General features: G+C 53.2%; 1 protein-coding gene across 1 annotated transcript; it reads left to right on the plus strand.

Moving 5' to 3' along the window:
* Positions 1-27,816, plus strand: CHRDL2 (chordin like 2). The gene is made up of 11 exons (XM_087758019.1): positions 1-82; positions 8,326-8,438; positions 8,894-8,987; positions 10,034-10,176; positions 13,338-13,431; positions 14,557-14,612; positions 15,959-16,127; positions 17,056-17,250; positions 20,023-20,205; positions 24,835-24,927; positions 26,794-27,816. The coding sequence occupies exons 1-11, from the start codon at positions 1-3 to the stop codon at positions 26,871-26,873; spliced, it is 1,302 nt and encodes a 433-aa protein (XP_087614145.1). The 3' UTR covers positions 26,874-27,816.

Genomic DNA, 27,816 nt, shown 5'->3' on the forward strand with positions numbered 1-27,816 from the left:
ATGCTTCCCGGGGCGGGTCCCCTCGCCTTCCTCCTCCGGTGCCTGCTGCTCCTCTTCGCCTCCGAGAGCCGAGCCCGGGCTCGTAAGTCCCCCCGCTGCTCCCCTCCAGGCTGCGCTGGGTCCCTCTGTGCCTCAGTTTCCCCATCGCCGGGGTCCCCAAGAGTTTGTGGGGGGGCTTTGCGGGCATGGCTAGGGAGACGGGGAGGCTCCTTGCCATGGCAGGTGCCGGTCCTCTGTGGCCAGGATGTCCCAGGCCATGCAGCAAGCCGGGTCCCCCATCCTGCACTGCTGGGGACACGGCTGTGTCCCCTTCCACCCGCTGCTGTCCCTTGTGGGGACGTACAGTGCCGAGCACACTGTGGCGTGCTGGTGAGGGGGCTGTGGGGTTTCGTGGGCCAGCAGGGGCATGGGGAAGGTCTGGGACCCTCCTCCCGTGGGCTAGAAATTGCGTAGGGCAGGAGGTTGAATTACAGCCCATCCCCTGCACAGATCCCACCCCACCTGGGTGCATCTCCCCTTCGAGGATGGACAGGGATGTGGGCAATTTGGGGAAATGACCCCCCCAAACCAAAACTGGGAACTTTTCTCCACATCCATTCCTTGTCCATCTCCACATCCATCCCTTGTCCATCTCTGTGTCCATCCTTGTCCATCTCCACATCCATCCCTTGTCCATCTCTGTGTCCATCCTTGTCCATCTCCACATCCATCCCTTGTCCATCTCCATGTCCATCCCTTGTCCATCTCCACGTCCATCCCTCGTCCATCTCCATGTCCATCTCCACGTCCATCCCTTGTCCATCTCTATGTCCATCTCCACGTCCATCCCTTGTCCATCTCCACATCCATCCCTTGTTCTCTCATTGCTCCTGCTCCCAGCTGGCCGACTGCGGCAGATAAGATTTGAGATGGGGAAGGGAAAGGAGGTTGAGCACTTCCTTGTACAAAAAGGCGTGAAGGACTTGGCCAGGGCTGTTTAGCAGCTCGGAGGGTGCTGGAGGTGTTAATTGGGGCTGGGAGGTGGGTTTGGCTCGGGCAAAGCACTGGGACTCCACCAGCAGGTGCTGGGCACCCCTACAACATCGCAAAGCCACCCCAGTGCCGAGCAAACCAGAGCAGGACCGTTGTGTCCCTATATTTATTCTCCCCTTTAATCTCCCGAAATCCCAGTAGAGCCTGTCGGTGGCTGCATTAGGGTGATTTACGACTTGTCCGCTGCCAGCGGTGCATTAGGCACTCGGCAAATAATCGTCCTCCTGGAGCGCCGACCCAAAATGTAAGCGCTGGATTGCTTGTCCCGGCAGTGGGGTGGGCTGAGGGGAAAAGGCAGGCGGATGGACGGGGCTGTGCGGAGCCTTGGAGAGCAAAATCTGGGTGAGTTTGGCTCCTTTCCCTTCCCCGGGCTCATCGAAAGCCGCTGAGCTCAGACCGCAGCATCCGTTTCTTGCGCGAGGGATGTGGGTCTGACTCCCTGCCTCTGCCGGGGCTGCGTTAACCGTGGTACCCGCGTTAGGAGGAGGATGGAGACGTCTCCAGAAAGTGAAACAGATGCTAGGTGAGGTGTTTCCTCTTCAAGCTGATGGTAGCAGAACCCCTCAGTTGGGCACAAATCAGGATGAATGGGGACGGTAGGGGTTTGTCTGCTTTGGGAGGAAGCACCGGGGTCTGTTTGCAGGATTTATAATGCCGATAAAGGGCTGGGGGCTGCGGGACAGGGGCAGGATTGGAGCAGGGATGTCTGGGATCGCCCCCAGCTCTGCATCGCTTTGGTTCTGCTGCCGGGAGCATCCCACGCTGTGGGGGGCTTGGCTGGGGCTCCAGGTGCCCCGTGGTCGAGGGCAGGGGGGTCTTGGGGACAAGGTCCTCATCAAATCGTGGGCTTTTCTCCACCGTCCACCTCTGCAGCTCGCTGCCTCACATTTTTCTTGGGGCCAAGCGCTCAGGGAGAATGAAGTCAGGAATAAATTAGTTACGAGCAGTCTCATCAGCCAAGAGACCTACAGTGTCGTGGCTAAAAATAGGTGAGAAGCAGAAACGCTCGGGCTTGAAGGCAAGTCAGAAAAGAAGAATTTGCCCACAGAAACAGGCTATTTTAGGGGATTTACATTCTCAGCTGAAAAAATATCAGAGGCACAGGTTACTGGGCCGAATGTGCTTCAGCCCGGCCACTATGAGTAATTCAGCGGCAATAGTTGAACCCAACGATGTTTTGGCTAGAGACATTTAAACACCAGCATCTCTGGAGAGCGTGGGGCAGTGGTTTTCTCCAGGAGCTTGGAAGCTGCCATTTCATTTCTTTTTAATGTGGTTCCTGGTGAAAAGTGGGTTTGTGGGATCTGTCTGTCCTACAAGTTTGGATCCAGCGTGACGAGGGACCGAGCGGTCCAAGACGGGAAGGCCGGGGACGAAAAGCAAATCCTGCCAGTGGCCACGGTAAGGGAGAGGCGAGGGCTGCACGCCCCGCTTTAGACAACCGAGCGTCCCCTTGGGAAGGAGAGGAGGGAAATGGGGCCCCATCTGCTGCTCGCAGAGCCCACGGGGATGCTCTAGGTCCGGGGCTTCACTTGGCTTCTCCACCCTGGGGAGCTTGGCGATGCTTCGTGAGGCTGCATTTACAGAGCTGCAGAGTTTTCCAGGCTCCCAAAGTCCCGAGAAGAAATTCCCAGCCCAGGACTGAGCGAGGCGAGTGCGTGGGAAGCGATCTGGATGTGAGCAGAGTCATTAGGATGCCACATGTCAAGGGCCCGGTGTGTTTTAACCAGTCCCTTCTCAGCTAAGTTGCATTTTAAGCCCTTCATAAATACAGGGCTGTCATAGGAGCGCCTGGACTTTCTGTACCAGACAGTACTTTTTACACTTTATTTATGACTGCTCTTAAAACTCGCAAACTGGTTTGCATAAACACACCCCCGCACGCCCGGCGCGGCGCTGGCTGGCAGGTGCGTGACCTCCGAAAAAGCTGTCGGGGCCGGGAGCCTGGCTCCGATGTGCCCTGCCGGGGGGAGAGCTGCGGGGGGATCGCCTGGGGACACAGAGGTGGGAGAAACCCCTGTGCCGTGAGGTGAAACAAGGGAGAAGTGGGGTGAGACCTGCGGGATGGTTCGGTAGCATCCTTATTGGAGCCAGTTTGGTACCTGGAGTGAAAGTCCCTGCTAGGGAAACTGAGGCAGAAGGCTTTCCACATTTTGGGGTCTGCATTAGCCCCTCTCTAGCCACAAGTCAGGGCTTTACCTGCAGCAGGGGCTCACCTCTGGGGCCACTTCAGTGTCCTGTAGCATAGAGGAGCTCCAGTGTAAGTCAGGATTGCTGCACGGTGATCCCACGCGTGCAGAGACCCGGCTGGGTAATGAGCGTGCGGATGGGAGCCGTTCCCCGGGCTGATGGAGCAGTGATGTAAAAGCATCTTTAAACCTCCCACGACCCATCAGGATGCCCTGCTCAGGTCTGGGAAACCCTGACGTGGGAGTGGGGGGTGTAGGGGCAGGGTCTTGCACGCGCGCGTGTGTATGTGGCTTGACTGTGTTGAGCGTCGTTGGTCCCTATATCCAAAGGAAGGTGAAGTGACCACGGCTGAGCCTGAGCCAAAGGAGGATTTGGCAGCAGAACGTGGTATTTCAGTAGCCATCACACGTGCAAATTTAATAGCTCATCTTGGTTCTTGCTGCCACACTTGGGATCGGTGCAGGAGAACATCTGACCTGTTTTGGCCCCTGGTTCAACCATGGTCAAAGTGTCCAGGCAGTGGGATGAGTCACACCATGTTGGGAAACCCATGGGGATGTCCTTGTCCTCACAGCCCACTGCAAATGTGGAGGGGTGCAAGGAACTGGCTCAAACGGGCTGTGTTGGTGGGTGGGAGAGCTTGAAGGGACGGGTCTCATGGACATGCTGGCCAGAGGGGACTTGTCTGCATCTGAGGCCAGGAGATGTCCAGGGGTGGTCTGACCAACATCGGCCAGTTTGATGGTTCAACAAAGAGGTTGTGGGGTCTCGCCCATCTTCCCTCGGTTCATGGTCTCTTACTGGATCTAGAGCAGGTCATGAAGACATAGGATGACGTCTTATTGGTGGCTGGTGTAGGAAGCTGTTGAGAGACATCCTAAAGAGGCGTCGAGGCCATTCTCATGGTGTGAGAGAGACGACAGCAGTCACTGAATGCAGCGCAAGGCGGGTTTCTCCGTGCCATTGCCATTCAGTTTGTCACCCTGGATTGATGTGTCTAGACCATCTCATGAAGATGCTGCTCTGGGGGGTTCATAGAGTGTCTCAGAGCCTCCACGATAGCCTGTTCTGGGATTTAAATCTCCTGGTAGCTGGAAAGCTTCCCACAATACCTGTCCTAAATCTTCCAGGCTTTGCCCCAAGCTGATTGCTTCTTCTTGTCCCTGCCATGGCCAGAGATCACCCTTTTCTTTGCCACAGCGCTCTCTTGCCTCGTCCGCCCCCTCCTACTTTCCATCTCATCTTACGTACCCTCCTTGCCATCCAGGGTGCAATTAATGATAATTAATGACAATGAATGATAATCAAAGTAAACCAGGGCCTGGTCACAGCCTTGAGCATTGGCCGGGGGTGTCCAGACTCTTGCTGAGGGTGCGCTCCCCAGCATGGTGTTGGTCGGTGCCAACTTGGGCTTCGCCAAATGCCTGGGGACAGCTGGGCCAGGGCAGTCCCAGCAGGTGGGTATGGACATGAGCTGGGCCAGGCCACTGTCCCCAGACCCTGGCCTGGGGTATTCAATGATTTGGATGTAACCAGGGGGTCCTCACCCAAGAAAACACTGGAGCCATGGCAGAAAATATATGTTGGATGGGGTGGCAGGGAGAAACTTTCCTCCTCCATGATGTCCCCAGCAGAGCCCTTCGGGGTGGGCAAGGCAGAGCAGCTCCCACATGGAGGAGTTGCTCTCCACAGCATCTTCCACCCTCCCTCTGGACACGAGGCCACAGAACTTGCTGCTGGGTGGCAGAGGAATCATTTCCACATCTTTCACCTGTTTTTTTCTGGTTCATACAACCCATAACGGTATTCTGAAGAGCAGAGTCTGGTATCTGGGGCTTCTTGTATTTGGGAAGAAACTGGTTAGATGGGACCTGTTCTTGGAGGTGTTTGCAATGGGAGGTGTTTGCCCCTTCCTACCTCTGCTCCTGCTTCCAGGTCCCATAGGGCCACCTCCAAGCATGGACCCTCTGGCTTGCAACGAGCAAGCTCTTGTTGTGTCTCCAAGGTGGCGTGGACCAGGCTGGCCCACTGTCTTCTCCCACCCAGGGATCGCATGGTCCTCGGGAAGGAAAACAAGGTGATGGCTTCATCTGGATTTTTGGTACTGCAGCCTTGAAAATGCTCTGCAGCTCAGGAGCCCTCTCTGGAAAACGAGAAGTAAAACAACGTGACTTTTGTGAGCGTGCTGTTGCCGAAGACGCAATAAATAAGGAGACTGAACGGCACGGGAGCAATTTACTGCCACAAATGGCTTTTCACTCCCAGTGAATTGGGAAGATATCCAAAGTTTGACCTCTGAAAATGAAATTATTAGCCTGGCATGGGAAAAAATGATCCAGAGCCTCCAGCTTTTAAGCCTCCTCCTTCCATCCATCCCCAGCTTGCTTTTAACCAAACACGCTGGCGCCTCTTGCCAAATACGTGGCATAGTGCTACTGAGATGCGGACACGTGTCTGCTGCTGCCCAGTGCTGCCAGTCGGCTTTAATTTTACCAGTGGGCCCTTTGCAGACATGAATCAGGCTGCTTTCGAGGGCTGGACCCAAACCAGGGCTCTACTTGTGAAAGGCAAGTGATTAAATGTTTAAACGAAGCAGCCAACTGGCATGGGAGCCTGCAAGCTGAGCAGGGCCGCGTCACACGAAGGCAACTTGATTTCTTCACCCTCAGTGTAATTCATGAAGATGCTGCAAGCAGGGAAAAATGAAGTCATTTTCTCACCCTTTTGCAAAATGATGATTTTCTTTTTTCTTTTTTTTTCCTTTCTCCTGGGTTTCTGCAGTTTCCAGTCACGCACTCCCTGTTCTTGCGTGGTTTGCTGTAAGCTCGTGTTGTGCATGGCCAGGAATATGGGTTTGCTGACTTGTTAGAAGTTTGGAGCAAGCTATGGGGACGGTGTAAAGACCTGAGTAGGGAAAAGCCTCCTGCCTGTCCCTCTGGTGGCATCCACCCCAAAATTATTGCAAATCTCCACCTCTGCAGATGCAGCGCTGGCCCCACACCGCTGTGCTTGGAGTAGGCGGTCTGGACAGCTGGTGGCCACCTCCTTTGAAGGTACAACTTGGAGAATCATGTACTTGAAGCCATTAACTCAATGTGGAGCTCAGGGCTGCTGGCAGACCCGTAGGGCTTGAGTTGGAAGGGACCCATAAGGATCATCATAGACCCCTAGGGCTGCCCTTCCTGATGGCCACAGGGTCTGGCCATGGTAGAGCATTCTTCATCCTGAGGATGGTCAGAAGCTGGAGGAGGGATGGCAGCCCACCACAGCATATTCGTATGAGTTTTGCTTGGTCGGTGGGAGAAACACCAGCTTTGGCAAGGTAGGGCAACGCTGGCCCGGGCTCTCTAAACCACTGCTTTACCCCAGGTGACAGAGCGGAGCATGGGATGGCTTTTAGCATCACTGGGGTGGTGAGTGCCACCGAGCTCATTGTGGGGACCCTTTGCTGTTCATCGAGGAGTCATTCCAGCAGCATAGCAGGGTCAGCACCCACTAGCTTGCATGACTTTGTGTGGTGGGCATGAGCTGGGCACCATGCCTCGGAAAACAACCCTCTCCCCTCTCCCCGCATCCCCAGGGTGCCGCAAGGTTTTAAAAGACCCATAAATGCTTCAGGGAGTATAAATGTCTCCGCTGCCTTCGAGCAATGTAATCGCCCAAACTACCTCAAATCCCCTCGATGACATAACCTTTTAAGTTACCTTTGGTTTTTAGTGGGACTGTAAGCACTTAAACCACTAATAACACACGTGGGCAGGAGTGTGCTTATTCACAAAAGAGCTTAAGCCCTGTCACGTCCCTCCGGCTGGTCAGGGCTTGGGGACACGCCACGGGAGAGCGGGAGCAGCCGATGGGCTGCGGTGGGAGTTACGGGGTCCAGGTTCCTGCAGGTCTGACCGGGGTTGGAGCTTGGTCCTGCAGGACCAGGCAATGCTTTTTGATGTGAACGTTAAGGATGACTGAATTGGGCTTTCTGGCCAAAGCCCTGTGGTTGTTGGTGGTGATTATGGCCATGGTTTGTCCCACAGGTCCTGCTGCAAGATGGCCTCGTCCTGCCAAAGGGTTGGTGTGTAACCAAGGGCTTGGAGATGGAGGCGGTTGATAGGGACCTGCTAAAATCCAGGGAGAGGGTGGATCACCAAAGGGGATCTCCTTCACCAGTCATGCTGGGCACCATCTCATCTCTCTCCCTGCGGCAAGGTTAAACCCAGCCCAGTGTAGGCAGGGCTGGATGGTTTCTGGGACAGACACCTGTAGTTCAGGAGCATGGCTGGAAACTGGCTCTTCTCAGGATGATAAGATCAGAGGAATAGAAAAACACATGGTTTTGTGCTTTTCGGGGCAAAAAGTGGACGAGGTGGACTTGCTGTCCCCATGGACAGCCCCATAAATGAAGAGCATGGTTCAACCCACTCCAGCCAGACTAGTGCGACGTCAAGCCCAGTAAAGCCAAGGGGCTGAGCCTGGTGGGATGGGGCAAGCCAGCACGGTCCTGCTCCTTAGGGCTGGTGCTTGGCTGTCTGGGTGCTGATAGCGCTTGTCCAGGGCTCCTTGAGAGAGTGAGCTGAAGCTCTTAGGGGGAGCAAAATGTGTTTCTACCTCAAAATGTCTTTTTTTCTTCTTCTTCTTTTTTTTGGGTAACAGTGAAAATGTCTCCTAAATTCAGGCTCTCCTATCTCCCCCACCACTCCCAGCCCTTCTGGTCTCCCTGGGGGAAATTCAGTCTCATAGCATCACCCTGTAATCACCTGTCCATCTTCCAACGAGCACTTCTACTGACCTATTTTAGAGTGACAACTCTAATTTTTGCCTCAAAAACACCCATTCTGTTCCTTGCTTGCGAAGGGAGTCCAGCTTACTCAGAGGAGTTGCTGTTTGGTCAGATGAGTCCCAGCCTAAAAAAACAAATCATGGCAAAAAAAAAGGCTTTTGGGGAATGTATTCAGTCTCGGGCCTGGTCGATGGGATGTGGCCATCAGCTCCTCATGGGGGACAGCATGAAGGCACAGAGCTGTCCTTGCTCTTCCCATCACGGATGGAGGAGAGATCTCCCAAGGACTGTCCCTTTCTCTCACGAAGCTTCTCCTGGTTGACTTTCAGGGCCAGATATGTTCTGCGACTTCAACGGCAAGAAGTACAGCCCGGGCGAGAGCTGGCACCCCTACCTGGAGCCGCAGGGGCTGATGTACTGCATCCGCTGCAGCTGCTCCGAGGCATGTCCCCTGCGAGGTGCCGAGGGAGGTGGTGGGGATGCGGCTACGTTGGGATATTGCTTTGGCAGCTTTTAAGCAGATCGGTTGTGGTGTCTAATTTGACCAGAGAAGCTCTTTCCAGTCCCATAGGGATGATGGATTAATCTCTTGCCTTTTGAAAAAGCCCCACGTCCCCCTGGGGATGTTGGGTTGACCTTGTGAGGGAGCTGTCTCAGTAGTGGGCTGTGGGTGGAGGTGGCTCAGGGCTGCTGTGGGACCATGGGTGGTCTTTGATGATGAGAGATGAGACCATGAGCTGGTTGACAGTGGGGTCTGAGCCAGGGATGGAGACATCCTTGACTCGATGAGCTACACCAGCACAGTCTATCATGATAATGGGACCATCATCCAACATCTTCCTCCTCTTGCAGGGGTGAACATGTAGCTGAATGAACTGTCTTTCTCTCTCTCCCCAGAACACCAACATCAGGTGCTACCGGATCCAGTGCCCAGCTCTGCAGTGCGCCAGCCCCGTCACTGACCCCCAGCAGTGCTGCCCGCGGTGTCTCGGTAGGTGGACATCCCATGGGGAGGTGGTGACAAGGTGGCAGTGGTCCTGCAGCCTTCTTCCCCGAAAGGGCTGTCAGGCCCTGGCCCAGGCTGCCCAGGGCAGGGGCTGAGTCCCCATCTCTGGAGGGATTTAAAAGCCGGGAAGATGTGGTGCTTGGGGACATGGTTTAGTGGTGGCCTTGGCAGCGCTGGGTTAACGGTTGGACTTGATCTTAAGGGTCTTTTCCAACCTTAATGATTCTGTGATTCTGTGATTCTATGAAGGACGTACCTCAGCTGCAGTCACTTGAACGCTCATGCCTGGGGCAGTGCAGCGATGCTGGGTCTGGCCCTGCTCACGGGGTCACAGCAGCAATGGCAGCTCAGGCTGCTCACGTTGCTTTTTCCCCCCAAAAAATGTAATTTTGATGGAAAAAGGCTGTCTACCAGACCATTTTCTTCAACTTCCCCCCCATCCCAAGAAGCCTCGTAGGGACAAAGTGTCAGTTCATAGTTCAGTGACAAACCAGAAGCTGGCACTTTATTCAGATCTTTTGCCAGCAAAATGTGTTGGATACAGGAAAAAAATTTTTTTGAAGATGTTTAACAAAATTCTTGAAATTTTCCCTCCCCTGGATGTGATGACCTCCAACATCAGACGGAGTCAGATAAAAAAGGCTTCTCCCATGGGTAATTAGATAAAAATTAACAACACTTTTTTTTCTATTTTTTTTTTTTTTTAATTTCCCAAATCATCGATGGTTTTTGACTAGCTTTGCCACCGCTCTGGCACAAGGGGTGCAAGAACCCAGGAGGTCAGACTCCAGTTTTACCTTTGAGCTGAGCTCAGCGTGGTGAGGGCAGCCCCGTTCTCCAAAAGCTCTTGGGCACATAAATCCCCACAGGCCATGCAACACCCCGGCCACTTCTTTGTGATAACTGTGGTGTGTAAAGGTCTCCTTGTCCTTTTGGGTTAGGCTGGTGGGGAATCTGCTGAGCGTCTGTGCTACATCAGGGCCAGGCAAGGGCTGGCTCTCATCCCCTTGCTTTCTCATCTTCTTTTCCAGAACCACATTCCCCTTCTGGCCTACGGGCACCCATCAAGTCCTGCCAGTACAATGGGACGACGTACCAGCAAGGCGAGATGTTCACCACCAGTGAGCTCTTTCCTAGCCGCCAGCCGAACCAGTGTGTGCAGTGCAGCTGCTCCGTAAGTTACCTGCGAGCCCACAGGGGGCGGGGAGGGCTCAGGGTCTGCTCCTGCACCCCAACAGTGGCCCACCGGGTCAAAAACCTCATGAGGACCGTTGGCTGGTACCAGCCCATGGTGGGATGGTTTATCATCAGGATCAGGTTGTCAGTGCAGGAAACTGATCTTCCTCTGAGCTTCCTCTGAAATGGTGCTGGGTCCTCCCTGCCTGTTGACTAAGGACCACGGCAGAGCTGGGTGCTTCCCTCTCTGCCCGGGTGTGTTATCTGGCCTTGACCCAGAGCAAGGTGTGCTGCAAATGGCCACCGGCCGCTGGGGTCAGAGCACGAAGCACTCACCTGCATCTCCCTGGTGGGAACAGCACAAACAAGTTGCTCCAAGGGTAGGTAATTCACTGGAGATCCCATGGTCCAACTCTGGGTGGACCCTGCTGGGGCTCCTTGGGGTGGGCAGGGGGACAGCCCTATCCCCACTGGGCGCTCCAACAAGTGCATTTGCCTGCTGCGAGGACCAGTGCTGTCCCTGCAGCATCCAGCTATCCCACCTGCCCCACTGAGGCATCGTATGGCAGACGGCCAGTGGAGAGGACAGCCGGGAGCCTTTCCCCATACGTGCTTGCTGCAAAGTAGGTGGGGTTTGTGGTCGGAGGACCTGGGAGAGCTCAGCATGCCTGCAAGGCAGCATGGATACCAGCTCTTGGGCTTCAGAAGTTCTTGGTACATTGAGCCCAGTGTTGAGCTGGTGGGACTGAGCTGAGCTCCAGAAATGATTTGGTGGCTCCCAACCACTGCTGGATGCCTGGGTCTCGCGATGCCTCCAGCAGCCAGCTCCTGCCCTGCATGGCTGGAGTTCACCCCTGACGCAGGCGGGAGACAACGGCAGAGAGATGGGGGCATTTGCAGCAGAGCCTGGCCATCAGGGATAGCAATGGGCAGGCGCCTGGTGATCTTCATCCCCTTTGCTTGGACTTAAGCAGAAGCTGAACCCAGGGCTGAGATGTGCTTGAGCACCTGGGTGGCCAGGCTGCAGCAGGAGCCGATTTCATCTGGAAAGTCCTGCAGTGTGTTCACCAGCCCTCTGGGCCATCGTGTGCAGAGCTGTGCCCTGGAGATGTGCACGTGCTTTCCAGGCTGTCTACAAAAAGCATTTGCAGGAAGCGTCTGCCTTTCACACCAAGTTGCAATGACCTTTGCAGGACCATTGCATGCCCATCTTCCGTGATGGTCCTGGTTGCCCTACCTGAGGGCTGCGACGGTGGCCAGGATGCATCCCCGTGATGGATTGCCCATCCACCACCCGTTGCCAGCACCGGAGGGCTGTTCCTTCTCCGTGAGCCTCCAGCAATGCCCTGAGACAGGGCTTGGCTCCGCTCTGCCCAGCCCTCTCCCACAGGCTGGGATCCTGCTAAAAACTGTCAAAAAAGGAGTCCTGACACTTCACTCGGGAGACATGAGGCAGCCTGGCCAGCGGCGATGGGGAAGGTGCGTGGAGCATGGGGCCGCGCATGCCAGGAACTGTGTGTTGGGAGATAAATGGAGCAGCTCCTCCTCCTTGAGAGGGAGCAAGGAAGGGGGATAGAAAGTGCCAACGCTGGATTTGGATGCTGTGGGGAACTGCTTGCAGCAGCTATAGCCTCTGCCATAGAAAAGAAGAGGGTTGCAGACTTGGCTTTCACTGCCCATCGTACAGAGCCCTTGGATGGCAGCAGGCTCCGCTGGTCTGTGCTTTGCTGTCAGAAAATAATTTGACTAAGCTTGGCCAGGAAAGAAAAAAGGGGTGAGAGCGCCCAAACCACCTCCTTCTCTCATGCCAAGAGCATGCACACGGTGGCTACCATCAGCTGATGCTTGATAGTAAAGTATCCGTGATACCGGGATAGCTGGTCTGAGCCTTTGGTGCTTGTGCACACCTCGGAGCTAGGTGGCTTGGAGCTAGGTGGCAAGAGGAATAGCTTCGACGTAGAAATTATACAGTTTTGAGGCTGGTTTCTCTCTGAGGGACCCCAGCTGGATGCCAGCCCACCAGGAAGGAGCCCTCGAACCTGGCTGTATGTGCCCACCTGGCCCTGCTTTCCTACCCCATCCACCACCAGCCCCAGGAGCCTGCAGACCTACGTGTCCCTCTCGGAGGCACTGGCTCTCACTCAGGCTCTGTTTATTCGGCAGGATAATGCCTTGGATACGAAGGGGAAAATAAAAGGATGGCTGTGGAGCCTTGCAGCAGCAGGGTCTCGCCGGGCTGTGTCTGATGTTGTCAGCTGCTAGAACAGCTGCATGAACAGCTGGTCTAAACCTCTTTGAAAACCGCCCTGAGACTAGAGCCTCCAGGATAAATCCTGCTTTTTATGACATTTGCTCTTTCCTGCCCAGGGCAGGTCTTCGCTGTGAGCTGCCGGTCAGAAGGAGAAAGAAGGAAAAGACTCCGTGGCCAAACCCTGCTCCCTGCAGGTCTGGACCCCATGGAGGTCCCCGAAGCAGAGAGCAGGGTTTGGTTTGCAGTGACCTCCACCAAATCCTCTCATTTACCAAACTTTCTTCCTCCTCTTCACGTCCTCTACACAGCGGCTTGGCTTCCTGACGGTAGAAGAACCTGCTGTGGTTTGGTTTTCTAAGGAAATCCTTGGTTAACCTCTTGGTTGTGGTTGACTGAGAGCTTAGGGATACCCCAGAGAAAATTGCTGCATGGAGAAGAGGACCTTGCTGTTGAGGTTTGGCTGCTGCTGGGCTGCTGAACATCCTTCTCTACCCTTCTGCAGGGCAGGAAAAACATAGCTGTGCAGCAAATGGGTGCAAATCCATTGACTGAAGTGGGACAGGGATGCACTAAGGTCAAGATTGGCCTTGGCCTGTGGTTTTCAGCTTGAATCACTATGGCAATGATGTTTTCCAACCTAACTACCAAGCCAGCGGAAGAAGGTCTACACCTGAACGTCCATCCACAGCTCTCGACCCAGTGTCTTTGTGTGCTTGACTCTGGTGTTATCAAATAACCCAAGACAGAGGGAGGGCAGATTGGTGATATCTGAGGATGGACTATTGGGGTGCTTATGATTTATGCTAGATCTGCAATTTGAAGTGCTGGCACCCCAACATGGAGGACCTACAGCCCTGTCCAGACCTTGGTAATGCTGACAATGCTTTTTTTATCTCCTGCCCTCCTAGGAAGGCCAGATTTACTGCGGCTTGGTGACCTGCCCGGAGCTGTTGTGCTCCTCTCCCCTAACCGTGCCAGATTCCTGCTGTCAGGTCTGCAAAGGTAATGAGGGGCCCAGGACCTGCTCCTGAGCGAAGGCTGGGAGACCCCAGCTGGTTGCCACCAGCTGGCAGAAGCCATTTCAAGCCACTTTAGCAGGATTTTGGAAGCCTGTGCTGTAAATCAGGCCACTTACTGTGTCTTGGTTGCACCAGGAAACAAAAGATGAGGGCTCAAGTTTTTTCTTGCATGCTTCCCCTCCCACACCTAGTAGTGTCCTGCCTCCCTGCAGCCCATGCGCTGGCTAGGGCGGAGCTCTTTGCCCTGCCACTGGTGCATCATGCAAGAGATGTGACCTGCATGGAGGGCAAAGTCCTGCAGACCACTCACCCACCAGGATGGAGATGGTCGTATGAACCATGTAAAGATGGTGCATGCTGCTGTTGCTCCAGTGAAGTTTCCAGGACAGCCAGGGAACCCCTGCCTTCCACCTTGGTGCAGCATGGCTGAGTTTCACTCCCACAGCTCTCCGTGGGGGAGAAACTCTTGGATTTGCTGCTCTTTCCCATGACTCACACCTGGGAGGGTGAGGAGAGAATCAAACTCCATGTCTCCAGATGAGACAGACTCAAGAGCAAATGGGCAGGTTCACACCTTGCTGACAATGAAGTCACAGCATAAAATGACTCTTTAATACAAGAAATATTTATGAGGCTGGAAGGCCATGGTGGTCTCCTGGCCATGGCTACATAATGACCTCCTCCAGGTGCCTCCTCCAAATTCTCCCCTTCTGCAATTTGTGTTCCTCTCTCCTAGTTTTCTTTGGTGCAGTTGGGGCATGGCATTGACTTGGTGAGAAATGTCGTTGGATTTCTTTTTAATGCCAGATCATCCCCATCACCTCATACTCTTCCTCTGGGGTGTTTTCATGCCACCTAACTTCAGAAGCTACAAGGCCATGTCTTGGAGCTGAGCTCTTTTTAATAGTCAGTGGGGATAAAAGGGTTTTTGGGGTATGGCTCCCATTTGCTTTGGGCAATGTGACTTGCATATTCGAAGCTCTTCTCTCTCCAGACCGCACAGATGGGCCAGTACTCTGAAGAGAACTGCTTTTAGTCAGCTGGACCCCAGAGCACAAATCCTCTTTCAGCCCTCCAGCATTTCACAGGACAATGTTTTTCCTTGCAGATGGCTCGTATGAGAAGTCCACGGAAGAGGAGCCCCTGCAGTTAAACAGAGGTGTTGTACGTGATGTTTGCATTTTAAAACTCAGATTATTGCTGCTAGCACAGCCCCATTACACAGCTCAAAGAAAGCCATTTTCCCTTGGCCATGGTCTTCTACAAAGAAATGACCCACAGTGGCTCTAGGAGGACAGTCAGTTCCTCAGATAGCAGAACAACAGACACCTGGTTTGCAGATGAATCGTGTCTGGGAGTTGACTTTAGGTGAAGGCTATCAGCATAGGCTGAGACTTCAGACCACCACGGAAAGACTCTTGTCCTCTTCCTCTGAAGCATCTCTGATGTCTCTGGAAGAGCAAAAGACCTGCGGGAACTGGAAATCTTGGGCACTTCTCCTCTTCGTTGGCCAACCTGGCTGAGGTTGACCAGTGGGTTAAAACAGATGAAGAACATGAGCAGAGCAGACTCAGAGGTGACCAACAGCCAAACGTGACCCCTACCCATAGAATCAGATGGCCCAAATCTGTCTTTGGGGGCTTTTGCCTCAGGAGATGGTGTCTCCTCTCCACCCTGGGCTCAAAGGTGTCCTGCCTCCCAGTTGTAGCTCCCACAGAGCAGCCAGCGCTGGAGCTGGCCACCACCGTGTTTTCCCCGGGCTGTTTTTATCGGCAGCCCCAGCAAGGAAAATGTGACTCCTTGGCTGCCGAGGGTTGATTCACAGTGACATTTCAGAGCTGGGCGGCCCATGCCAGGTCTGTGGGATTAGGTCACTTACAGCTCCTGGCCCTGCCCTTTTCCATACTGCTGGGTGAAACGCCAGCGTCACACCTCCACCACCTATAAAACCTCCAAAATAGACACAAGGGAACTCTTTGTGTTGCATGTCTTGTCCCAGCGGTTCGCTCTTGGAAGCCCAGGATGTTCCCGGGATTTCAGTCCCGCTGGCTGGCAGCTCCATACCAACCCTCCTGGTGCCAGCCAGGTGAGAGGGCAGGATACGGCCCGTCCTTACCTCTCTGATCCTGGTTGGGTTGCACGGATGCTGGTCCTCAGTTTCCCAGCAGGCATCTAGAAAAGACCAGTGCATTTCCCTGCCCGTGTTGGTGATGTAGGACCTCACCTGAGGGCGTTGGGTTGAGTGTGGGATGAAAAGGGTGCTGCCCCAATGAGGGTGACCCACTTGCAGCATAGGGCGGACATCAGTGCGGGGCATTGACACAAACTGCTCAGCACCCCTTAGGCGGTGGCAGGCACTGAGATGGCTCCTGGGTCATTGCTCATCCCTGTGGTTTCTGGACCTTCCACTCCTGATGGAAGGTGTGCATGGCTTTTTCCAGCATGCTTTGGAGTGAGAACAACCAGACTACCTGGGTCTGAGTCCCCTTCTTTTCTCTGACTGCTCACAGAGGCACTCGCAAGACCAGTGCTCGGGGGAAGCAGCGGGCAGGAAGCCACCCGGAGCCACCGCATCCACTGTTCTCGGTTCTTCCCTGGAGTTCATTCCCAGGAGCTTCAAACCCAAGGGAGGAGGTGGCACCACCGTGAAGATTGTCTTGAAAGAGAAGCACAAGAAAGGTAAGGGATGGAAGGGCCAGGCAGTCTGTATATGGCCTAAGGTGACTTCTCCAGGACTTGAATTCTCCAGGGAATCTGTTTCAGCAGCAGTTTTTCACCACCAGGTCCCACCTCCCACTCCTCCACAGCCAGCCTCACCCAGCATCTCAGCCCTGGTGGCCCACAGCCCCTTGGCTGCATGAATCTACCGCTTTCCAAAAAGGGTTGGAAGAAGATTACTCCTTGGGGTGTTTTGGAGATCTGGGACCTGGGAAGGGAGGTGCTCAGCTGGAAGATTCCATGTGGTCCTTCCAGGACAGTGCCGCAGAGGGACAGGATGTTCCTCCTTGCACCTACACATCGTATGCTGGGTCTGTCCCAGTGCTGTGGTCTTCCTCCTGGAGGAAAGAGTTGGAAAGTGAGATGAGGAGGAAACCCCATGGAGCCAAAGGGGAAAAGACAAGTTCCTTCTCCTCTTGGGGGCTCTCCCACCACTGTGTCTTCAGAAGGGCTCTTTCCAGACCTTGGAGATGAAGCTCTGGAGGAAATTTTGGGACCTCCAAAAATTTCCATGGAGGAGTCAGCAGGTGGCACTCTTCACTGTGCTTCATGCCTGTGACAGCCTGGGAGAGACCCTGGGCTTGCAGAGGCTTGGAGGCAGGTGAGCTCCTGCCCACACTTACCACTCGCCCCCACCAGGGTGGTTGACTCCAGCAGCCTCCATCTCCTAGAGCTGGTCCCCCTGCCCCATGGCACCTCCTGGGTGGGATGGCTGCAATATCCCTATGTCCGCTGTGTCCGGATGTGTTGACAGAGGACCATGTTCCTCAAGACAGTGGGGCCACCCATTTGCAAGGTGGTGAAATGTGTTGAGCTCCACCAAGCCTTGAGTGTACAAAGAGGAGGAGGATTTATTTCCACCAGCAGCTCTTATCTCTCTCTCCTCCAGCTTGTGTTTACAATGGGAAGACCTACTCCCACGGGGAAGTGTGGCACCCCGTCTTCCGGCTCTACGGCCTCCTGCCCTGCATCCTCTGCACTTGCAGGGATGGCGTCCAGGACTGCCAGAAGATCACATGCCCCAAGGAGTATCCTTGCGACTATCCAGAGAAAGTAGATGGGAAATGCTGTAAAATATGTCCAGGTAGGTGGGATCCCACCTGCTCCTACAGCTGCTTTCCAGTTCCTTCTTTTCGCCTTGGTTTAAAGTGCAGAGCAGATGCGTAGGTGTTCATATCACTGGTGACTTGAATTCACACCAGGTGAGTTCAGCAGGGCACTGATGTAAGGGTTGGCCTGTCTTGGAGGGCAGCAGGAGTGACCCAAGGTGAGGAAGCTGCACCGATCCCAAAAGGTTGCATGTGTTGGGTGGGTGTAGTCTGGAGAAAGATGCCCAAGGACGGACATGCGAAGAGTCTTCAGACAGATAGAAGATGCTTTCTGGGGAGAGGGCACGGTCTGTTCTCCAGACCTCCCACTGGGACAAGAAGTCATAGGGTTAAATTGTGGCAGCTGAAATGTAGGTTTGAGATTAGGAGGACACTTTCCGAGTGCGGGGTTATCTGTGGCACTCATGGTTTGGTTTGAATTTGAGCTGAGGTCCCTGTCCCGGGAAGGGGAGGGTTAGGCACACAACTATTGGGGTGGGCCAGATAGAACTGGGCTGGTGCTGGGGCTGGGACATGGTGGAGAGGACACCATTTTTTTCATGCTCAATGGGTTTTGGGTCTCTCAGTTGCTTCTTGGTCTTTGGAAAGCTGTTTACCTTAAACCACAGACCTGGCAAAGATGTGGCAGGGCATGAGATCTTCTCCTGTTCCCACTGGAGAACGCTTTCTAGGTTATACCTCTCCGTGCTATCATTCAGAGTAGATGTTTAGATGATGGAGCACCCACTGCTTCCCTAGAGAAACTAAAGATACCTGATTCTCTTTGAGCCTGACTGCAGATGCAGCAATCGCTGTGCGATCTCCTCTGATGTGCATTTTCAAGGTGGTTTCATGTAGGGGTCTCACCAGGGAGAAGAAGCAAGGGGCCTTGCCACGTTTAAGAATGGGAGGCAAACAGGCTGCAAAATAATTTCAGCTGTGATTTTCAAGGTTTTCCAGCCTCTGAGCAGCGAGGTTCTGGGATGGCCTCCCCGGGGGAGCGAAGGGCAGAAGCTCAGCTTGCTTTAATAAGGTTTCTGATATGTTTATGAGCAGGATTTATGACGTGGTGCCTGGTGGGAATGGGATGTGATGACTGAGCAGAGCCCTTCCAGTCTTGCATTCCCATTATAGCGGGTCTTTCTGGTCTAAAGTCTACAACTTTCTCTGCTGGGATCTCTTGTCTGTTGTTCAGTCTTCATTTATTACCATTTAAACACTCTGACCCAGCCAAAATTATTTTCTTCTTGCTTTCCAGTACTCGTAGATAGCAATCACACACACATACACATTGCTCAGCCAAGTTACATGCTTGCCCTCTGTTTCACTGCACGGAGGTTTCACCCATCTTCTTTTTCCAGGCAGTTTCCATGACTGTCCTCCTCTTCCTCCTTCGTACCCAGTAGCTCGGAGAGAAATGCTGAGCAATTTCTGTTTGCAAAAGGGATCCTGATCGAAGGGGAATTGCTGCGATGCGTTGGTTGGATGGGGAAACCACGGCAGCTGCTGGGAGCAGAGCTAGCAGCCGGGACCCCTGGGTCCCTGCTCCTCCTCCCCAACACTGTTGGCCATCGAGTGGCTCCAGCGGGAAGCTCTGAGGTTGTTAAATACCTGTTGTACCTGCAAGGATGTGTGGTTCCTTCCCTGTCGTGAAGGTGGGGCTGCCTCGATCGATGCAAAGAGTAGCCCTGGAGTGGGTGAAGTTTAATGGTCTGGGACGGAGGTTTTCCTGCACCTGAACCCCGCGGTGGCAGGGATGAGGTTGGTGGGCTGTGGTCGTCCCCCTTCACATCACGCTGAGCTTCCAGAGCTGAACACTTGTCTTCCCATTGCTGGAAAAGCCCGGCTTTGCATCCCTTTAAATTGGGATTTCCATCCCCTCTCTCAGGACCGCCTCAGAAAGCACGAGGGAGAGCAGAATCAGGCCTAAAATAACTGTTCTACTAAAATAAACCCCACGCGTCTATTTATAGCCAAACTTTCTTTCGAGTAGTGTAAAAAGCTTCAGCATCCAAAATGACAGAGAGAACAAGGCTAAATTCAGCAGAGCTGGGCTCCTCTGTGTTCCAAGGACCACAACCAAAGGCAATAAATCTCCTTCCAAAACCATGGGGGATTCTTAATTACTCCAGATACATGTAAAAAATTAAAAAATTAGCAGCTCTGCTTTACCAAGGATGTTGAAAAAGTCACATAGGGTCCCGCCGGTGCCCCCGGTGTGGGTCTCCCTGCCGTTGCACCCCATGTGGGGAGGGGGCCCGGGCTGGGGCTGAGCCCACCCGCAGGGCTGAGCCGGGCATGCTGCCCAGGCAGCCCGGCCACGGTGCTGGCTCCCGTGCTGCGGGCTCATCCCTTCACTTCGCTGACGTTGCTCCTCCGGGAAGGCAACGGGAGCGAGATGGGAAGCAGGGAATCCAGCCTGGGCTTTGCAGTGATGATGGCACCAAGGTCTCTGCAGCGGGTATGGGGGATCCAGGTGGAAGAAATCCCGCTTCCCCATCCCCCCTGGCATAGAGGCTGCCAAAATCAAGGGGAATGGAAAATATGGGGATGAGCAGGTCCATAGGTCCTTTATCAACATCTCCCTTTGCTGCTGATCTCAGCGCTGGGGATCGGACCCTGGGAGCCAAGGTCCCATTCAGAGATGCAGCTGCGCCACATGGCATTGAACCCAATGAGATGCCCTTTCCTCAACTTGGGTGCTGAGATAGCTCCTCCAAGCTCCTTCCTGCCCCTGTTTAATCAACTCCATTCTTGTTTTTGCCCAGAAACAAGAGTCAAACCCACTGATGAAATAGTCACTGCCCAGTGTGGCAAGAACCCCAACCATGTCCTGGTGTACATGTTTGTGCCGCCGAGCTCAGAGACCTCCAAGGAGATCCTCAGGACGATCGCAATCGAGAAGGAGCCCGCGGAAGAGGTGGAAATCTACAACTGGAAGCTGATTAAAGGCGAGTACTGTAATGAAACCAGCCAGCAAGGGAGGAGGTGTGTGTGGAAACCTGGTGCTTTCCAAGCTTTGTTCAGTTTTTCAGGCTCTTCTCATGGTGCTCCAGACCTTGTGTAGTGAGTTGAAACCTGCTGACAGCAGGTTGGCTTTTCTAACTCCCCCCTTTCACGCTCTTTTGCTGCAGTTGCATGCAGACCAGGGGCTGGAAACCACTTTTGGCCCCAGTGTACCCTGTCACGAGCTGCAACACCATTCAGAGGCACAGCACGTGGGCAAACAAGGCAAGGGCCATGGGGCTGCTCCTCCAAACCTGCCCGCTTCCATGCCAAATGGACATGGAAAACAAAACAAAAAATTGTTCTGGTCATTCCATACTTTTACTTTTACTCTTTTTTTCCCCCAGTCCACCCATCACTGGGAGCAAAGCTTGCAGAGCTGCTGCAAAGGTGCACGCAGTGGGGATGGATTGCCCCCAGCCCACTTTTTGGACAGGTGGATTTGGATGCTCCTGTTGGTGTGTCCTCCAGAGGTCAGAGCATGGCAAATACACTGTCAAATGACACCAATCTCTTGCTCTGTCCCCATACTTTTAGCTTTGCAACACTTTTATGGACCTGAGGAGCCTATCTCTACTAGATATTTGTGTTTTGTTTCTCTTGGGCCTGGGAAAGCATCACAGTGTCCTCACTCTGTTGGACATACTCTACCCCTTGCAAAAACTTGTGCCTTGAGCACTTGAGGTTGGTCACACCTTACCTATGGATGCAGTGACCCTCAGCCCATGTAGCTGGGTGTCTTCTGGGCATCTGTAGGCAGGTATTCTGGTCTCCTGGGTATGTTTGTGTCTCACCTCTGTCCCTAAGGAGACCTCAGCCCTCCTGGGGCTGGCTCTTCCCAGCTGCCAAGGGTGGACACACTTAGATAGTAGCTGGAGAAATTAACTCCAGAGATGAAGCCCTGACTGCCACCATGTTTCCATCCTCCCCCTGCCATCCTCCGTCCTCCATGGTGCCCCTCTCCCTGTCCTCCCCCCCCGCCTCAGCAAAGCCTCCTTCACAATGGCACCTTGTAGCTGGAGAACAGCTCTGAGCCTGCACTGTCTGGGCCCCACCATTTCCTCTTCTCGCTCCTTGGCAGAGGTCACCACCCAAACCTTCTCGCCACCTTCTGAGGCCAAAAGCTTTGCGTCTGCACGGAGCTCCCGAGCCCTGCCAGCCAAGGACAGGGGAGGCCCTTGTCCCCGAGGCCAACACAGCTCTTTTGCTTGGCAGAGCAAAGTGTTACTATTGGGAAAGAGCATGAGCTCAGTCACATATGGATTCCACCTCTCCATGGTCCATCACTCTACCAACAGAGCAGCATGTGTGGAGAAAAGAGGCTGCAAGTTGCGCCTGGAGCCTGTCCATCTGCCTTTGTATGGGCTTATGATACCTACGTGGCCTCATCTATTTCTGTGCCGGGACGGTTTCCTCCACAAGGCAGGAGGAGAAACTGGCGCCAACACCCAGCCAAAAGCTTTACCCAGCTTGCTGGTGGTGCACCACCAGCCCCAAGATGAGTGGCAGTGGGGACTTCACCATGTTTTTAGGGGTCTGAACACCTCAGGAGTTTTGAAATGTGACTTTCTGATGTTTTAGAAAAGGAATTATCATGGAGAGTGAGGACAACAAAGGAACAGGCAGGACCAGAGAGGGACGAGCACGGTTTGGAGGCTCTGTCATTGACTTCTGCCCTTCACCCTACCTCACTGGAGGCCTGGGCTGTACTTGCAGGTGCAATCCCCCCATGGACCTCTTTCCCACATTTACCCTCCCAGGCTGTTGATTAGATGTTGATCAAAATATTCCTTTCTATCCTGAAAACCTGCAGCTCTGGGACCTTCAGCAATCCCCAGTGTTTCACCATGTTGGTATACCCTCGCATCTGGGCTGGAGGAGACCTGAGGAGTCTGGACCAGCCATCCCCACGCTCTTCTGGCACGTGCTTGAAGATCTCCTGCCACGGAGACTGTACAGCCCATCTAATCTCTTCCAGAGCCACAGACCCCTTCCTAAGGGAAGACTGTTCCCAGTGTGCAGCTTCCCTGCAGCTCGAGCTCATGCCTTCTCATCCTCTCCACCGTGGGTGTGAAGGGCAGATGCCTCTCCTCTGAAGATGCCATCAGCTCCTGCCCTTGTCCTCTCTTACACAGTTTAAGCAGTTGAGTTTTTTCAGGCTTTCCTTGATTGAAATTTCTGGTCCTTTGGTCCATCCCATAGCTCTGCTCTGGACTCTCTCTGTGTCTTTCTTGAAGTACAAAGCCCAAAATGGGGTGTGGGGCTCTGGTCAAAGGTTGCGTTCTGCTGGGATGGGTCTCATACACCCATGTCCACCCATGATCCCGTCTCCATCCACCCACCGAAGCTTTGTTTTGCAGATGATTTAGCAAGTCCTGAGACCAGTTTCTTGAATTAGACTGTGTTAAATCCCTGGCCCAGCATTAAGTATCACACGACATAAGAGTCATGTTGGTTCCCCACGTAGGCGGCAGAGAGAAGCAGTTACAATATGTCCCGTCCACCCATTTTAGGATGGGTAGAATGGCACTGTGGAAGAGCCTGTCTCTCCCATGTCTCTCCAAAATAAGAAAAGATGAATTGCTCCCTTGGAGATGGGGCTGGTCCTTAATTCACTCCTTGTGCTCTACTGGACTGCTTATTTTTTGGCCCTGAGGCAGTGCCTAAAGCACAGAATCATAGGATCACAGAAGGGTTTGGGTTGGAAGGGATCTTTAAAGCCCATCCAGTCCCACCCCTGCCATGGGCAGGGACACCTTCCACCAGATCAGGGTGCTCACAGCCCCGTCCAGCCTGGCCTTGGATGTTTCCAGGGATGGGGCATCCACCACCTCTCGGGGCAACCTGGGCCAGTGTCTCACCACCCTCAGCATGAAAAAATTTTTCCTTCTATCCAGTCTGAATCTCCCCTGTTTTAGTTTAAAACCATCCCCCCTTGTCCTATCACAGCAGACTAAAAAGTCTGTCCCCATCTTTCTTATAAGCCCCCTTTAAAGCACCAAGAAAGGTGGTAAGTGCCCAACAGCCCCACCACCTCCCTCCACCTCATCCCAGACTTTGCAAAGAATGATCCTGCCTGTTGGACAGGATCTGCTTGCCGGGAAAAGGCATCGCCCTTTACCAGCTCCATCCCAGATTGCCTCTTCGGCAGATGGCAAGCGCAGCGGTCTATTCTTATCTGCGCTGCCTCGTGCTCTCCTTGTGCGTGCTAGAGCATCGTCCGCATTCCTCTGCTGCTCCCCAGCACCTGGCATGTGTCAGGAATGACTGTCCGGGGGGGCCAAAGGTCTCAGCCAGCTCTCTGAGGGCTCTTGGGTGAACATTATCTAGGTCGGTTGATTAAAAGATGTTTATCTCTTGAAGCTCTTGTTTAAAATATCCTCTTGGTTACTAATGTACTGGAAAGAGCTTCACCAGCCACGGGGACTAGAAGCACACCCTCCTGCTCCTTTCTAAGTATAGACCAGAAGGATTTATTGAACACTTGTGCCTTCCTTGCGTCATTAACAGTTTTATTATCTCCATCCAGTATCTTCTTTTGTTACTGGTAGGACTTCTTTTCCTGAACCACTTAAAGGACTTATTAATAGTCCAAATAGCCACATATTTCTCTGGATGTCTTTGACTTCCTGTATTAACTTTCCACCGTCCACAACATCTCGTTTATATGGATTGCTAGCCAGTTCCCATTCGTTACATACTCTTACGTGTAATTGCTGCTGGGAATCAGGGAAAGTCTCTTAACCAAATAAGGGGGACCACATTGCCTCTGACATCTGCCGGCAGCGAGATGCTGGACGCACAGGGAGCCTGGGTGAGAGGTGGGGAAGGATGTGCCAGGCATACTTGCCCCATTTGTCACGCTTCGCAGGCGAATATGAATATCATAACCCCTAATCCTGCAGAAAGGTCGCTTTCGTTGCTAAATGCAGGTTCTGGTTTTCTTGGGTCAAACGTCTGAGTCAGGCACCTCCGCTAATGGGACGATGCTGGCAGGGACAGAAATATCAATCTCTGCTGAGGTCATTCGTGGTTTTTTTCTGTCCTGGAGGAGTTTCAGGGCTGGGGGCAGAGGGATGGAAAACATTGGTCCTCGGTTGCTTCCAGGAAAGGAAAGCATCCGGGGATGGGATGGAGGGGTCTCTGCTGTTGGGGAGGATAGGTGGTCAGGAGTGAGCGGAGAGGAGGGGGATCCTGGGATCCCATTGGTCTCACCTTAATTTCTCTTATGGTTTTGGGGAAGGTCAGACCCCCTCCAGGGTGAGATGCTTTTCAGAGCAACAAAATCTGATTGCTTTCACCTGCTTCGTGGTGGTGTCCCTGCCCTGTTCTGATTTAACGAGCAGTTACTGTTTTCACATGAGATTTCTCCTGGTCCTTGGCCAGCCCTGGATTCGCTCCCAAACTCCCACCAGGTTTCGGCAGCTGGTCCTGCACTGAACCAGGACTCCGGGGCATCCAGTGCAGCCTGTGTCCTTTTTGCATCTCAGGGTGGGAGAGAGGTGTGCATCCAAACCCATCTGAGCCTTAAACTGAGCGCCGCAGAGTCTGATGCCCTCTGTTTCTCTCCGCAGGGATATTTCATCTGATACAGACCAAGAAGATCAGCAAACAGGAATTCAAGCAAGAAGCACAGAACTTCAGGCTGATCACCAGGACGAACGAAGGTAAGGAGGGAAAAAATCCCATTTCTCCACTCCTCCGGCAGACCCTGCCCCAAACAACCCCGTCTCTTGCTGCATAAATCCCGGCACGACGTGGGGAGCGAACCATAGGGACGAGGCTTGTGCAAATGTAGCCGAGTCAGGGCTGACCTGTCTTCACACGCATACGCAATGCTCCTGGTTAGCGGTCACATTTTCACTTTATGGTATCAAAAAGGGCAGCCAGCTTTCTAAAAGTGGATGCATGCTTGTGAAATCCAAAGGCTTTGTCTCTCCAAAGCCTGTAAAACTGTTTGATTTTTATATCTAATCCATCTGGCATTACAGGGGGAAAAAAAATGATGCAAGGGATTGGAAAAAAATGATGCAAGGGATTTGAAAAAAAATAAACTCTTGAAATATTTTTAAAAATCATTCTTAATGCTCTTGGATGTGCGTAAATGTTGCAAAAAGCAGGAATGCCAGTGCACATGCCGAGAGTGCCTGTGTGGAGCGAAACTGCTGTGCTATTTCCCGCTGGCTGCCTCTTTGCCTGGGCTGGGTTAGAGTTTAATGGGTTAGGTTCAGATCGGAGCCATTCCCGTATTGTCCAGCACCCACAGGTCACCGGGTCAGCCGGGAACAGCACTGCTGCCCAGTGCATACCAGCACGCCCAGTGCACCAAGGAAGGTGGAGACTTGTTTTCACCTTCAAGCCAGTCAAGACAACATCGCTTGACCAAACCCCGGGGGATTTTCAAGTCTCTGCTCCCAGGTTGGCTCTCACACCATGATGGAGTCTCTGGCACGTGCCACCTTCTTCTTGCCTCAGTTTCCCCTGACAAATAACCCTGTTGTGAAACCATCCCTCTGCCGTTGCTGCAAGTTCTAGGAAAGCATTGGCTGGTGATTTCTTCACAACAGGAGATTAATTCAGCTAGAAAATATGCCCTCCCTGGGGATGACGACATTAGGGCTGCATAATCCTTACTGGGATTACAGGGGAAACAACCACCTAGAGGGAAAGCACCTCCAGCCACCTCCTGCAAGTACAGGGATGCTGGTGTTTTGGGGGAGCAAGGAGAGGGATTGGGGAGCTTTGTGCTCATTTTTGGGGTGTTGCCCAGCTCCCACTGACGCATTTGCTTTGCAGGGAGTCTGCAGCTCACCCGTGAGGCTGTGGCAGGACCTAGGGGGGTTTCTTCTTCTTCTGCAGCAGGACCTTCCCCGGCCGTAGGTGGTGGCAATGCCCTGCATGAAGAGCCAAGGCTGGGGCAGCGGCAGAAAAACGAGTATAAATAGGAGGGGTTTGAGCAACCCACCCCAAAGAAGTGGGACTGACAGAAGGGAGGAAAGACGCATACCTGCCCATGGCCCAAGAAACATGAATTTGGGCTTTCTGCTGATGAGTCAGAGGACAAGCAAAAGGCTTCTCCCCTCTGAGAGGCGGGGAGTCAGCCTGAATCCCGGACACGCGGGGAGGACATGGCCCTAACCGCTCACATTAAAACATCCTTTGAGGAGTCAGAGAGGGGGATTTATCCCGGTTTCAGACTGAGATCTCTTTCTTCTAAGAGCGTGCGAGTGGTTTCCAGGGAAAGCATTGGAAATGCCCTTGATTGTGCTGTTAATTGCCTTGCAGGAGGTATACAGGGCCCCTCTTGACCTCAAATACCACTTTAATTGCAAGACGGCAAAGTCTAGGACCGGATTATGGGGCCGCTGATGAGCTGCTGCTCTGGCCGCGGCCAGCCTTGTGGCAGACCTCTCTCCCCACCTCTCTCTCAGCACGGTCCTCGTGGGTCCTCCAGTGCGGAGGGTGCTACGTGTGGGGTAAATTGTGTTTTCCTGCTCCAAGGGTTGTTGCTAATGAGTGTCCTTCTCATCCAGGTCACTGGAACATCTTCCGCGCCCAGACGTCAGAGCTGAGGATGACAGAGAGCCCAGAGAAAGAAACAAAGAACTTGTAAAGAAAAAACTTTAACCTAGCTATTGATTTATCTACACACACACACAGATACACACATACACATATATAAGAAAAAAAAAAAGTTGCATTATTAAATAGACTGGCACAGCAATAAAGGATACACTAGTATAAACTACAGAAATTCCAGCAAATGAACCAAACTGAACCGCGTTGAAGCCGCAGCCGTGGAGGTGCCTCTCTCCAGCGGGAGAGCGCAAGAGGCCGGCCGTCATCTCCTGCTACCGAAGATGTCGAGTGTGCGGAGGGAGGAAGGAGAGGGGGCGGAGATGTCAGACCTGGTGCGAGGTAAAGAGGGGGGATACGTCCCTGACACCCCGGCATTTCCGAAGAGCACCAGGAGCTAGCAGTAAAGCAGGACAAGACCATGCTTGTTACCACCGCCGGCATAAAGATGACCTGCAAGGAGAGAAAAATCATCCTTAGTTCCTTTCTTGGAGCCCCTGTGATCTGCAAAGGGTTTCTTTGGCTGAATACCCGCCAAAGGGTGTTTCTTGAAAAATCTTGGGTCTTTTCTCCTCTGTTTCAGCTGGGAGGATTCTTTTACCTTCTTTGCAGGTCACTCAAAGGTGTAGTTTTTGGGAGGACCCACCTGCTGACAGGGTCGGAGACCCCAAACACTGCACTAAGGTCGCTACTAAGCATGTTATTATGCTATATATTTATATATATCCTACATAATATCTACTGGGCTGTATTCACAGGAGGTGCATCTCCCAAAGGGCAAACAGGACCATTTCTGCAGTGTGGGGAGGAGGGTGTGCAGCAGCATCGCCCTCCCCCTGTCTGGAAATAGCTTTGGGGGATTTTCAGGTTGTTTTGGTACATATATTTATCCCTGGTTTCTTGTTTTATTCTGTTTTGATAAATCTATTTATTTGGAGATCCAAATCTGTCTGATAAATCTGATTAAAGCGTCTTCTTGA

Source organism: Nipponia nippon, unplaced genomic scaffold (assembly GCF_047370975.1).
Source record: "Nipponia nippon isolate SJK-2023a ecotype South Korea unplaced genomic scaffold, ASM4737097v1 scaffold_2, whole genome shotgun sequence".
Lineage (NCBI taxonomy): Eukaryota > Metazoa > Chordata > Aves > Pelecaniformes > Threskiornithidae > Nipponia > Nipponia nippon.

What these genes read in the sequence shown, in the direction of transcription:
- CHRDL2 (XM_087758019.1), top strand. Translation starts at nt 1, where the DNA reads ATGCTTCCCGGGGCGGGTCCCCTCGCCTTCCTCCTCCGGTGCCTGCTG. An exon ending in CTGCTGTCAGGTCTGCAAAG is followed by an intron (nt 13,432 to 14,556) that starts GTAATGAGGGGC and finishes TTTTCCTTGCAG; the next exon opens with ATGGCTCGTATGAGAAGTCC. An exon ending in GAAAGAGAAGCACAAGAAAG is followed by an intron (nt 16,128 to 17,055) that starts GTAAGGGATGGA and finishes TCTCTCCTCCAG; the next exon opens with CTTGTGTTTACAATGGGAAG.